General features: G+C 44.0%; 1 protein-coding gene across 1 annotated transcript; it reads left to right on the top strand.

Annotated features, from left to right (window-relative positions):
• The first annotated feature begins 1,589 nt into the window (after window positions 1–1,589).
• vamp4 (vesicle-associated membrane protein 4) lies at window positions 1,590–13,921 on the top strand. The gene is given in 9 exon segments (XM_034705823.1): window positions 1,590–1,625; window positions 3,195–3,237; window positions 3,240–3,295; window positions 7,982–8,028; window positions 8,201–8,251; window positions 9,002–9,102; window positions 12,490–12,569; window positions 12,709–12,760; window positions 12,838–13,921. Coding segments are annotated over 9 exon segments (492 nt in total). The 3' UTR covers window positions 12,864–13,921.
• The last annotated feature ends 707 nt before the right edge of the window (window positions 13,922–14,628 follow it).

Here is a 14,628-nt window from a genome sequence, read left to right as displayed (position 1 = left end):
TCTGTGGGCATAGAGTCATTTACACTGTCTTTCTTCAGAGAGTAATGTTTTGCCTATTTCCATCAAGACCACATCCACCAAGAGAGTCCAGTTTATCTCTTTTTAAGGGTAGATGTAATGCTATATCATGTGTTGCATTGGGCTTTCAGATTAATGCTGTTCAGCTTCCAGGTCAGAGCTCAGTGTATGAACTGTGCAGCATGTGCAGAACACTGAGGCCGGTTAAAGGCTGACTGAGGTGGATACATGCAAGAGAAAATCAATCCCCAGCCACATTATCTCTGTGTCAGTCTGACTCTGGTCAGACTCTTCTCTAGGTGGGATTTCCATCAAACTAACATTTGAAAGTCCAGTTTTAATAGTACTAATGTTTTCATTAACATCATGTACAGGCAATTTAACGTTCTATTATATAAATCCAGATTAATCTGATTTACTGGGCAGATTTACAGTCACTGTGGAAATGGTCCATCCTTTTCTCTGTGAAAACAGAGACTGTGTTTACAAATCTCTGCCGTCTGTGTGCACAGATTATAAACTGTTTGCACAGATTATAAACTGTTTGCACAGATTTGTAAACAAAGAGAAGAGCACATATTTATACATGGCTCTTTTTGTCTCAGATTACAGCAGGGGGACTCCACTATAACAGTTTAATTTATCTCATTGTCTCATACAGGATAACTGTCCCCTGAGCTAGAAAACAAAGCAGCAGTCTGCTCACTGTGAGAGGTCAGGCTGCCATTACCCACTCGAATAAGTTAAGACTGTTTTGTGCTTAAAAACTCTAAGATACAAGTTAGAATCATCTGACATGAAGTCCAGATTTTGAGGAATCAACTGATGTTCTACAGGTTATCTGGGGGATACAGGATAATTAAAATGTATGGATTCATGTCCTCTTAGGGCTTCCTTAGAGTCACATGTCCTCAACATCTTTCTTAATTAAAGAGCAGAAGTCAGACGCTGCACCGACTCCAACGCTGAGGACAACATGTCAGAGACGGCTGTTATGATTTCACTTTTTGTCCTGATAAGCAGACGTTCGCCAGAGTCACAGTTTTATCATAGTTTGATTTATATACAGAACACATCTGTTATAACTGAGGTACTACTCGTTTCAGCTGTACATATGAAATAACATGCATGCCTCTTTATGCACCATTCTTTATTTCAGCACAGTTTTATAAATGAAAAGATAAGATAACATGAGGCGTACATTTATTATGGACTCTACACAGCTGCAGTCACATGAACTAAAACAAGAGAACAGACCAACAGCAGGGAACAGCTCCTGCAGAATCACACACACACACACACACACACACACACACACACACACACACACACACACACACACACACACACACACACACTGGTGTAATGCAGCGTCCATATGGTCCCTGTAGATGTGCAGGAACAGTCTTGCTCAGTCCACATGTCACATATTAAACTGTCCATATGTAGCTCATGATAACCCTGTGTTAAGAGCTGTTTATATCCTTTATATATATTTATATTTATTTATACAGTATTTGTATACTGTTATGATACAAGTGCTAGACAGTACAAAACTAGATACACTATACATGACTGGAGGCAAACTAATCAGTCCTAATCAAGGCGTGAGTTGAACACCGACAAAAACAAAACACAGAAGTTGTTTAATAAATAAAATCAGATTTCAGATTTTACAGACAATGTTTAATCCACCTGGACTCACGTTCACTAACTCTAATCCCAGTTGTTTCAACATCTCATTACCTCTCACAGACTTTCACACATGCAGACAGTTTCAATAAGAGATCAGTAAAACATGGAGGCAGCTTAATTAAGTTTTGATTGATTAGTTATTGATTAATTCCTAGAAATGTTTAAGGCCGTACGGTGACACAAAAGAACAATGGGAAGTAATTACTCTGCTTTTTGTCCCAGTGACTGCAGGTGTGATAGTTCAGTGTGTCTTCAGACTGTGTGAAGGTCTTACTGAGTATGTGCAGAGGGAGCATCACCACTGTAGCATAGGAGGAGAATAAAAGGAGAAAGAACTGACTGCAACCAACCTGTCTCCCCTGAAACCTTCAGGAGATGAGTTTTTAATATTAAGATGTTGAAATACATGTGCACTCTCTGCAGTCCATAATAACTTGGCTGTGATCAGTGATAGTCTGGGCAGTGAAGCAAGAATAAGAATAAGTGATAAAAGCATAAATAGAGCCTCTTCGTGTGAGATCAGAGTGTTTCTGAGAGGATGATTTAAAGTAAAATGTTTAAATGAATCTTAGTAATCGACCTGAGTCCGACCCCGTCTCTGAGTCCCGTCTCTTTACACGCTTTGATCAACTTTTACATTTCTCTATGGACTGCACCTTTAAAGTGTCCTCTCTTTAAATAGCCTCCTGTTACTAAACTCTTCCTCTTTGGCTTCTCTTCTTCCTCGCTCCATCTCCTGCTTCTCTCCTCCTCTGTTTACTGGAAACTTCTTCTCCTCCGCCGGCCATCTGAAGGCCTTTTTCCACCCTCAGAGCCAGAAACGGACGCTGCTGACAAATCCACAGTGTCAGGCTGAACTGGATTCAATGGTACAAGTTGTTGTGTTGTGCTGAGGGAACTGGTGTGTGTGCGTGTGTGTGTGTGTGTGTGTGTGTGTTGTTGGTGTCGCAGAGGAGCTTTATTGTGTTTTTGTGGCACAGTCACATCCGAGCACAGACTCCAGGGGTAAATCTGGAAGAACAGCGTGTTTTTAACGTCTGACACACATGATGACATTTCCTTTCCTAGCTTTAGAGAGTCACACGTCCAGAGTTCTTACTACTTTGTTTACTGACAGAAGAGAGAGCTTTAGAGGCATGATGGGAGAAACACACTCTGGAATTGTTCTTGAGTTAAATATCAGATATCAAAGAGAGTGAAAGGAATCAGCTGTGTGACCAAAACAAAGTCCGGCTGTAGAACAGGAAGTGATGAGAGTCCAGGTCCTCCTCAGATTGCTTCTCCGTTTCTCATTATCAGACTCTCGCTCAGTTCAGACACTTCAGGCTTTGTTCTGCTCCAGACTGTCTGTGGTCGAACCTGCAGCTTAAATCACTCCCTCCCACCCACGCATGGTTAAGTATAGCAGGCTGCCGTGTGTGTGACGGATCAACAGCTCTGATCCTCTCTGATGATGTTGTTGTTCTCCTCCTGTCCTGCAGAGGGAGCCAGATCGGGAGGAGCAGCCTGAAGACAACATGCCCCCAAGTTTAAACGACACCTCAACGATGACGAGGTCACGGGATCGATCCGCAGCGAGAGGGTGAGACGAGGATGAGAACACAGTTAGTGTGCTGCAACGAACAACGGGTCGACTAGTTAACGATTACTGAGACGATGAAACGACCAATCAGATGATGAACTTTCACTTTGCAGGAATATTAAAAATAATCTGATTTTATAAATCTTTCATCCAACATGTAATCATTAGGCCGAAAACTAGACGCCTCGAGTCTAAAGTACTTTTCTGTTCCGCTCTCTTGTTGCAGCAAAATCACAATTAGTGAATGAGCCTTCACTTTATAAGACTATGTCTTTGTAGAATATTTATTATGAGCCTGATTGTTGATATTCAGCATCAAACATGTTACCCGTATTCAATACCGTCAGTTATATACATTTTGTTGCTTTGGAAAATATAATTTAGGGGAAAACAACATATTTGGCATTGTTTTTGACATAACAAAACTACTATTGATTAATCGACAATTGATTGTTAGCATTTCCAAAGATCGATCACGGAGAATACTTAAAATTTACATCCCTAGTAGTCATGCATAATTAGTCTAACATCTGATGATCGTCTGTTCAAACCATAGACTGTATATAAAATAGACAGCGTTGCTCCGCCTTTTTCCGTTGTATGGTTTTGAAGCCAAAAAACCCTGCTCCAATGCGCAGCCATTGTGCAGCCAGAGTATGCGCTGTAGAGAATTTCTGTGGTTGCCACGGTAATTTCTGTGTTGCCATGGTAATGAGCTCCAACCTACAGCGTTGCGTCACGAGATCTTATGGAGTTTCCCTCTACGGCAGCTGTCAATCAAAGCAAACCTGGAAGTAAAACCCTGTTTTTTAACCTCTAATAACTAATGCAAAAAGAAAGTTTTCAGAAAAAAAGAGGCTTTGAACACAAAACTGTCAAATAATAACTACATATCACCACAGCTTACGGATGTGAGAAATATTCGTACGACGTGTATTTATTTTTTAAAGTTTGACTGCTCCCCCATTCAAATGAAGTTTTTGACCTATACTGCAGCCAGCCACCAGGGGGCAGACGCTTTGGTGGAAGCTTCACCTCCAGCTGAGCAAGCTGCACCCCTGGTTTAAACACACGAAAAAAGTCCCTCAACTTTTTTATCCCACCATTTTTTATGTGACGGTTTTAAAGTGTGAGATTTTAATTTAGTTTAAAGTTTAAGTTGTGGTGAGTCAGCCCAGGGAAACCATGATAAGTCTTTAACTTTTGGTCTAATAAAATGAAACACCCTTTTAGTAAACCACTCAGAGGATGAAGAAGTAAAATCGCTTATACGACCTTTAATCCAGGGGTGTCAAACTCATTTAAGTTCAGGGGCCACATGCAGCCCAAGTTGCTCTCAAGGGGGCTGGACCAGTAAAATCATAACATAATAACCCTATAAATAACGACAACCCCAATTTTTTGCCTTTTGTTTTAGTGCAAAAAAATGCATTCATAGAAATAAGGATCATGAAGTGCTCTAAAAAGAAGTCTATCAATTTCCACCAAAATTACGCAAACTGCAAATATCCTTTTTCCGCAAAGTTATCCCAGGGGCCGGATTGGAACCTCTGGCGGGCCAGTTTTGGCCCACGGGCTGTATGTTTGACACCCCAGCTTTAATCTGATGATACTCTGAAGATAGAAAACATCTAAACAATACCACGTCATTATGTCTATTTCTATCCTGCTAAAGTCTGCAGACAGTTATAGATGAAGATTTGTCTGGAAAGGTGAGGGGACCTGAAATGTGTCACATAACAGGAGATGGAACCTCATGGAGACATGAAGACGAGCACAGAGAGAGTAAACTTCAGATGCTCGTGTAGCCAGATGTCTGTTTCTCATCACGGTCATCTCCTCCCTCCTCCTCCCTCGCTCTCTGTCCCCTCCTCTCTCCTCTCCTGTTTCCAGTTGTTGTGTTGTTGATGCGGGATCAAAGCTGAGATCACAGCAGACCCACAGAACAAAAAGCTCCTTCCACCTTCGTGCGCTCCTTTTACTACCTCACCTCCGGCCCTCTGATAATGACTCCCAGCTCTCCGTCACCGCTCACAAACCGAAACCACGAGACCACGAGAGCTTCTGTAATCCTTTATGATCATATGGTCGCCATGCCCTCAGCTGCTCTGCACATCGCAGCTTATTTACAAGAGTATTAAACGTCTCTTTGGATGGCCAGCTGTCAGCATGTCCTCCTGTTGGCGCTCTGCAGTGACAGGATTACAAGGACAGAGAAATGAAGACTACCTGGGACTGTGATAACTCAGATACTGCTCCTAGAATCATGAAACATTAAACTGAAAGCATGCTTTGACTCCCGCTGATCAGTCTTACATAATGTAAAGACTCTCCTCTTCAGCAGCAGAGTAAATTCCTCCCGTCTCCTCCTGCTCCAGATCTCATGACAGGATTTACTGCAGCTGTCCTCTCTGATTCTCTCTGAATGGTGTTTTACACACCACTTTATGCTCTGATGGAAGCCAGCGGTGCTTCAGGTGTGGCTGTGATCACAGAGGAGTGTTTTTGAGAAAGAGAGCTCTCTCACCTGAAGGTTCAGGATCACTGTGACCCTGCAGGAACAGACCGAGAGCTCAGTCTGTTAGACGCTGTAACGATGAGGGGTTTGCTGATATCTGACTTCTGAAGAAAAGAGAGAATAGTTATCGATCAGGAGACGACTTTCATCCTGAAACTGTGAACTTGACGGCATCAAAATCTGTCAGAAGTAGGGGTTGTATTTCCTCGGTGCATCAGTGAAATGTTCAACGTGCAGCAAGGTGAATGTTTGAGATAATCATTGCTACCTCCTTTTGAGGCTGAGTGAGGTGACACGACCAAAACATTGTCTGGTCAACCATCAGAGAGACGTGTTGATTTAAAGCATAAAGCTTAATAACGCTGCACAGGTATCAGACTGACGCTCACTCAGCCAGGAACATCACCTTCAACCTCGTTAGACTTTCTTCATGATCAAGAAACCTCAGACACCCTGAGGTAGAGCGGGCGATATTGAAAAAGATGTTATCACGATAACATTTATTATATCAGTCGATATTAGGGATGTGAATTTCAAGTATTATCCGTGATCGATCTTTGGAAATGTTAACGATTCATTATCGATTAAATATTTAAAAAAATGTAAAGGTTTTCCGTCAAAAACAAAGCCAAATGCGTTTTTTCCCCTGAATCAAATTTTCCTTAGCGACACAATGTATATAACTGACAGTATTGAATATCTACGGATGGTATTGAGGTGTTCAAAATGTTAAACATGCTGAATATCATCGTGGGGAGCAGGCTCATAATCTCTGCAGACATACAGTCATATTAAGTGAAGGCTCAGACTTCAACATGTGGATCAACTGAAACAAGGTAACTGAACAGAAACATATTTCAGACTCACAGTGTCCAGTTTTCTGTCTACTCGTTCTTATTGAGAAAAATAAACATATGAACGCGGTCAGGTGTCAGCTGGGAGCGCAACCGGGTCATCATCAGGAAAAAAAAAGCGCTCGTGGAGACCTGTCACTCAGCTGCAGCCCCCGGCTGAGCGTCTCCGCTGTGCGCAACACCTGTAGTCAGCTGATTCACATCGAAACATGCTTTAAACTTAAAACACCTCCCTGATCGCTGAACCAAATATGAGACCACATGATGTTTGTTACATGTGATAGAAAATTGTTCGAGTAAGTTCTTAACAATCAATTCATCGATAGTTGATACTCAATTAATTGTATCAATACTCAATGAATTGTTGACATCCCTAGTCGGTATCAATCATTTTCACGATGAATATCAAATCATTCTTTCATATCATTTTAAAGGCAGATTCTTTCTCCTGAGTTAAAGTTAAAGAAACCAGACGGTTTGTCAGCTCATATCTGGATTTAAGAGTCTAGTAAATATCCAAAATATCTTAACTAATGAAGTTTAGTGGCCTTTCTTGTCGAGGTGTTAAAAGCTGCAGTTCATCGAGGATCCGCTTGAGGCTGGCTCTGGAAGTACCGGAAGTCACATACACATGAATGGGAAGAAGCCGATCTTTACAGCAGAAATAAACATGTTTACAGCCTGGGACAAAAGACGAGTGTAGTCTGGATAGCTCATTGCTCGATCTGCTCTCGCTGTGAGGGGGGTGAATCTTTTTCTAACGCGGCATTTTCGAAGATATTGAGATTACTAGTCTTCCAATGAGAGGCACAGCTGACTGCGGGAACACTGCAGCTGTAGGCTAGGAGGCTCAAACTCCGCCTCTTTACATCACACTGGCTCGACAGAAGCAATATTGCTGCCGCCGACGATTGGCCTCAAAACAGCTCTTCAGAAACAGATGAATGACGTCGCGGATACTACGTCCATATTTTACACAGTCTATGGTGAAAGTTGAAGAAACCAGACGGTTTGTCAGCTCGTATCTGGATTTAGGAGTCTAGTTCTAGTGGCCTTTCTTGTCGAGGTGTTGCGGGGTGTAATTACAGGTTTAAATCTATCACTGTTATATCGTACATTTGTTATATTCATAGTAAGAAAAATAATATCATGATAACTATCGTTTTAGTTTTTTTGCCCAGCCCTACCCTGAGGTAGCGTTAGCCAGCACCACAAACAGAAGTCGTGCACAAGCCTACTGTCAGCACAAAGCTTTAAAGACTCAACATCTAATCTGGAGACAGAAGTTATCTGACCTTTGACCTTCTCTTTCAGAGGAACCTTCTGGAGGAGGACTCTGATGAGGAGGAAGACTTCTTTCTGTGAGTTTGTGTGCAGAGATATTCTCCTCAGACACTTAATAACAACAAATAAAATGTATAGAAAGCACAGTGACTCCATTTCACCCTGAGCAGGAGCAATGATTCATCCTACATTATTAACACGCAGTAAACAAAGACGACTCTGATCGCGTGTTCTGACTCTGTCTTCCAGGAGGGGGCCCACGGGACCTCGGTTTGGACCCCAGAGCGACAAACTGAAGCAGTGAGTATGAACACATTCCTGTGCGCCTCCCGGCTGGAGGTCCGTTTGGGCAGAGCTCTGAGTTTTGGTTGCTGTTATGTAACCCTCCATGTTTACGAGGACTCGTGGTTGTTGGTGGATTGTGTAAGAGAGGCGTTCGTGTGCAGGTTATTGTGTAACCTCTGTGGTGGTCCGTCTGCACTGTAACCTGCAGCAGAGAGCAGGAGGGGTGTTTGTTCTCATTCTGTTACTCTGTTATTGTTATGAACACATGAAACCAGACGCCATCATTAATCTGGACCTGAACCTGAACCCCTGAGCTAAGGTCCTGGCTCTGTGTTTGTGTTCCTGTGTGGTCGCATTCTTTCTTCTGATGGTGTGTTTATCGTGTTTATACTATCGCCTTCAGCGTGCAATCAAGCCTGAGTCCAGCACGCTTCTTCTTCTGCAGAAACAATCAGCGTAACGCGGCTGGAAAATCTGAGCGCTCACATTCCTGCGTCTTGTTTCTCACTTATGAGCTCACTGTTAGTTTTATCCTCCTGCTCAGCATGCATCCTCACCGAGCTGAGGGATTGAGACATCAGAGTGGCTGATGGGTAATCTGGACCCACTTGCCATGCTCAGGTAGAGGCCGCTCTCTAAACAGGTGCAGGTAGATCCCACTGAGAGCGGCTGGATGAGGCTGGATGAAGATGTGAGGATGATGTTTGTTTGTCAGATCTTTCCTTTAATCTGGTCCTCTTCATGTCGACCTCTCCCTGTTCATAGTGTGCAGTCTCAGGTGGACGAGGTGATCGACGTGATGCAGGAGAACATCTCCAAGGTGATCGAGAGAGGAGAGCGACTCGACGACCTGCAGGACAAGTCAGGTGAGTCACAGAGAGACGGTCTGTGTTGGTGCGTGTGTCTACATGTTCCCTCTCTGTCCTCTGAGTGTTTTCTATTTCTGGCTTGTTGAACATTTGGCCTCCACGTGGAGGGAGTTTAAACGTGCTCCAGTGTCCTCGTTATGAGGGAGCGGTTTGGAGTAAACATCAAATCCTGGTTTTAGAAAACTAGATCAACATGGACGATGCTACTCTAGCACTCCCATGAAGACTAGAATACCAGAGCACGCAGGCTTGGATCCAGATTTCTGAACCTGTAATTGTTGCTACAAACCGGGATCCTGTCATGATCATGTAAACAGAGACATGAATGACTTTATTGTGTTTATTTCAGGTTAAACATCCGATCAAACTGAGACACTAACGAGCACGTGAGAGCTCTCTCGTCCTCTCTGGACGTTGGATTATTCGTCTTGTGCTCATGTCAGCAGAAAGATCTCTGCACTGTGCATCAGGTTAAAGAGACTTACGGGACGTTAAAGTTAATTTAATTTTATGACATGAAAAGCTTTTTTAAAGGAGAGAAGAAATCTCTGCAGAAAACATCAGCAGGATGATTCCTGCGCTCAGAGTCCAGACTGAGAGAGCTCCATCTACAGTTTCACTCAGTTTGTTAAATGAATAAAATCAAAGTAGTTTGTATTAAAGGTGCGCTGCAGAGAGGATTACCAGGCATCAGAGGAAAGTTCAGACATCTTGAACACACGATGTACGACAAAGACGAATCAGAAGCTGAGGTTTAACCAAGTGGCTACCTCCGGTCTACAAATATGAGTCAACAATGCGGAAGCGCTAAAAGCTGCAGTTCATCGAGGATCCGCTTGAGGCTGGCTCCGGGAGTACCGGGAGTACCAGAAGTCACATACACATGAATGGGAAAAAGCCGATCTTTACAACAGAAATAAACATGTTTACAGCCTGGTACAAAAGACGAGTGTAGTCTGGATAGCTCATTTCTTGATGTCCTCACACTGTAGGGGGGTGAATTTTTTTCTAACGCGGCAATTTCGAAGATATTGAGATTACTAGTCTTCCAATGAGAGGCACAGCTGACTGCGGGAACGCTGTAGGAGAATCAAACTCCGCCTCTTTACGTCACACTGACTCAACAGCAGCAATATGGCTGCCGCCGATTATTGGCCTCAAAACAGCTCTTCAGAAACAGATGAGTGACGTCACGGATACTACGTCCATATTTTATACACAATAAAAACATCATCATTCAGATTAAAGACTCTGCCCTTCAGCTCTGCATGATCCCCTGCACACAAACAGGATGTAACGTGGTCACACACACGAACACGTGTTTAATCCAGCAGCAGTCACACACGTGTTGACGCGGTGACGGAGGCCTCCTCGTGAACATGCTCAGTAAACTTTAAAGGTGTTTATGAGACGACCAGGTTCACACTCGAACTCTTTTACGGAACATCAAGTTTACTCTTCTTCTTCCGTTTTCTTCATCCCCCCTTTCCTTTTTGTCATCAGTCATCTTCTTTGTCTTCTTTGTTGTTGTTCTTGTCTGCTTCTCAATCTTCATATTCTTCTTCATTGTCTTTCTCTCTTCCTCCTCCTCCTCCTCCTCTTCTCTTCTTCATCTTCTCCATCCTTCAATCAGTGAGCAGATAAGGTTGACGTTTCTATTAGTCCTCAGTCTGACGTCCAAACAGATGTTGTGTAATGTCTTTCCATCATGTCGAGCAGCCAAATGAGACAAAGACACATCTGGATCACATCTGTGTGTGTGTGTGTGTGTGTGTGTGGACTCTCTACAGTTGCAGATAGCGATCTTCATGTTGCCGTTTAATCTAAACTGGCGTAAATTCCTGCAGGTTAACGAGTGTTTTCCTCAGAAGCGTCATGTGACGCAGGTCGTTAACAGACACACAGACGAGCACACGGCCCACACATGACAGACAAACACTTGGAGGGGGACGAAGAGAACAACACAGCACGCGAGGGAGCTGTGTACGTCCTGTGAACACGCACAGACCTCACTTAAACAAACATCACGTTAATAACAGTAACCAAAAAACAGAGAGGCGGCGAGCGGGCGTGGGCGAGGACTCTGACACCTCACCACGATTCAGAAAACGTGTTTGTGCTCCGCTGTAGATAAACTGTTTCCAACATCACGTCTTCATAAAATAATCTTTTCTCAAATGATCAGCAGAGACTTACATAAGTGTGACAGCCTGGAGCTACACAAACACACAAACACACAAACACACACACACACACACACACACACACACACACACACACACACACACACACACACACACACACACACACGGGCTCAGTCACGGAATCTGTTGTTTTTACTGTAGGAGAAACACAGTCACACACGCTGACATCAGACCCTCACAGAGATGAATAAAAAATATGACTAAAGAAAATAAATATGAAGCCACTCCTGTGACTCTGAGAACGTAAACATCTCAGAGAGCAAACGTTTAGCTAAGTATGACGGCTCATGTGGAGGATTCTTGAAAACAAACTTTTATTTATTTTACGCTGATATGAAAGAATCTGCAAAGATCCTCAGAAAACTGCTTTCCTTCATAAACAGAAATATTTCACTTATTCTTTATATCACAAACTGTGATGCTCCGCTGTGGTTTGGCGTTATTCTCAGGACTCAGTCTGATCTCATCTTAATCCACCATGAGCAGAGCACTTTGCAGCATTTAGCAAGTTACAGTGGCAAGGACAAACTTCCTTTAACAGGCAGAAACCTCCAGCAGGACCAGACTCATGTTAGACACATCTGCTGAGACCGTGTTGGAGAGAGGGATAGAGGGAGATGAAGAGAGAGAGATATGATAGTGGTGAGATGGATAGTAGTAGTTGTAGCAGCTGGAGTCTGGCACGTCCACAGCAGCAGAGATCCAGAGGAACCTACGAGACAAGTGAGCTCTGGGACTCCAGAAAGGTCTATGGTTAGGAACTTTAATGGGACAGTGGATGGAGCAGGGCACTGAGATAGAGTGACATGGAGAAAGGGCTGCATGCTGAATCAAACCATGGTCCTCTACTTTGAGGACTGTAGCCTCTGTACCTGGGGTGCATACGTTTAATCACTAAGCTGAACCGTCATTCCTTCAGGTGTTCTATCTGCAAAAAAGCCCCAAAAGGTCAGGGGTCCACTTCCTGTAAACAGACTGCAGGTGCATAGCAGTTTTGACTCTCTCACCTCTGTGTATTTCAGAGCAGCTGATGATGTTACATGATTGTTTACAGCTCCCAGGAGTTTGAGGTTCAAACTGGTGACGTGTTTCAGGTGTCACAGTCAACCTTGTGTTAAAGTTGTTGCTCTTCTTCTTCTTTATCTCCTCATGTCTGTTCTGTGGTCATGTGACACGCCAGAGAGCCTATCAGACAACGCGTCTGCCTTCAGCAGCCGAGCCAAACAGCTGCACCGGAGGATGTGGTGGAGAGACATGAAGGTGAGTTAGCTGGCTGTCTGTCTGTCTGTCTGTCTGTCTGTCTGTCTGTCTGTCTGTCTGTCTGTCTGTCTGTCTGTCTGTCTGTCTGTCTGTCTGTCTGTCTGTCTGTCAGAGATATAACATGTTGTTCTCTCTGCAGATGAAGATCATCATCGCTCTGGTCGTGTTTGCTCTCCTGCTCATCATCATCAGTGAGTCTAACACAGTCAGAGTCCTTGTCTGTTGTAACCTGCAGAGCTCGAACCTGAACCTTCTCTCTCTCTTTCAGTTCCAGTGATCCTGCGATACCGCTAGAGTCTGAGCAGGATGACGAGGGGGACCCTCCTTTTCCTCTTCCTCCTCTCTGTCTCTCTCTCCTCCACACACAGTCCCCTACTCCAGCCAGGGGGCGCCAACTAACCTCCCACCCCCCTCTGTGTGAGCCCCTGTACCCTGAAGGTGAACTCATCCTCTCCTCAGTACAGATCTGTTAAAGCTGAGATCAGTACTGAGGCTTAGTTTGAGACTCCGCTGCAGAAAGGGATCATGGGAAATCAGGGGAGGTCTTTTAAAGCATTTTAGGAGGAAGCAGCCTCTCAGTCCTCTTAGACCGAGGAGGGTCCGTCAGATATCCACACTTAGACTCACAGGGACTCCTCGTATAGATAGAAGCTGTAAACCGGCTGCAGCAGCTTCGTATAAAGACGCTTTAATGTTCAGCAGATGAGCCTCAGATGTCCACCCATGATTCCTCGTGTGCCGTCCTCTCTTAGTGGGAACGTTTAAAGGGAACGCGAGGCGAGGGAACATCTGAGGTCCATCCACTCGCTCACACTCTCTGAATCATCCACAGCTGATTTCACGTGTCAGGTGTGTTTCCTCGTCAGCTGTGACTAGAAAGAGTCCATCTGTGCAGAAACATCCTCTGACCTGATCCTCCTCCATAAATCTCTTACTGTACAGCCGGACCCGTCACGCCCAAACACCCGGGTTCTGAATGTGCCCTCGCCCTCCTGCGGTGCCGTGCCGAGCTCTGGAGCCGCTCGGTCTCGGCTGCTCCTTCTGTTTGCTTTCTTTCTGTCTCTAGTTCAGCTTCTGTGTTTTCCACTGCTGTTGTTTCCGCTCGCTCGCCGTGATGCTCGTATGAACGCTGGTGTTTCATCTGAAGGGACGTTTGTGTCCGCACTGTTCTGTTTGAAGATGCTGAGCCGTGGAACAAACCTAGGTGTCATTAATTTACTGTATAAAACATTTTATGATTTGAATGTAATTTATTTGAGCTGTAAATATTGACTGTACGGATGTATTATATTCTGGCACTGCATTGGAAGACTGTGAGATCCTTTTTGCTCTGAATAAAGTGGTTGAAAGGGTGACGGTCTGGTTTGATCTGGTCTGATGGAGTGTGTTCCTGAGAGGAGGAGAGGTGGAGGGTAATCAGACGGAAACATTGAACTGGTTTGATGGAAAGAATGATGAGCGCTGAAGAGGAAAACTAATGGTCATGCCATCCCTCCTCTCGTTACTCGTCTCTGGTTGCTCGTGGTTTTGCTGGCCCGCCTGAGTCCCAGGATGGCACTAAAGCTGGATGGAGGCAGAGTGGAGGTATTGTTCTGACAGACCTGCTGCTCTCCTCTCTCAGGACGTCACAAACACAAACTCATCTGTAGACCTGCTCTGAGGGATCAAACACATCTTTAATAATCTGCAGTTATTGTTCAACATGAATCAGTGAGCTGTTAGAAAGAGAACACAGTAATCTGTGACGCTCTCAGCTGTTTGTCCTCTGATTGTGTAAAATCGTGACATTTTGAGGTGTAACTGAAGACATGAGAAGAAGCTCTGCTGGGTCTTTGTACTAATCACACAGCTGCTCCCTAGATGTGCCTGATTCATTAAAGATAATAACAGAATAGAACAGTATTTGCCCAGTAAGTGTGAAAATTGTCTGATCACAGATCAACAAACAATACAACATTCAGAGACAAGAACCCTGACAGCATGTGTGGTTTTTCCATCATTGCGGCCACGGGAACATCATTTATAAACAAAGAGAACAACATTTTAAAAAGTCAAGATC

This window comes from Notolabrus celidotus, chromosome 2, assembly GCF_009762535.1.
Source record: "Notolabrus celidotus isolate fNotCel1 chromosome 2, fNotCel1.pri, whole genome shotgun sequence".
Classification (NCBI taxonomy): domain Eukaryota; kingdom Metazoa; phylum Chordata; class Actinopteri; order Labriformes; family Labridae; genus Notolabrus; species Notolabrus celidotus.
Note: the sequence above shows the minus strand (reverse complement) of the source record. Positions and strands in the feature narration are given on the sequence as shown.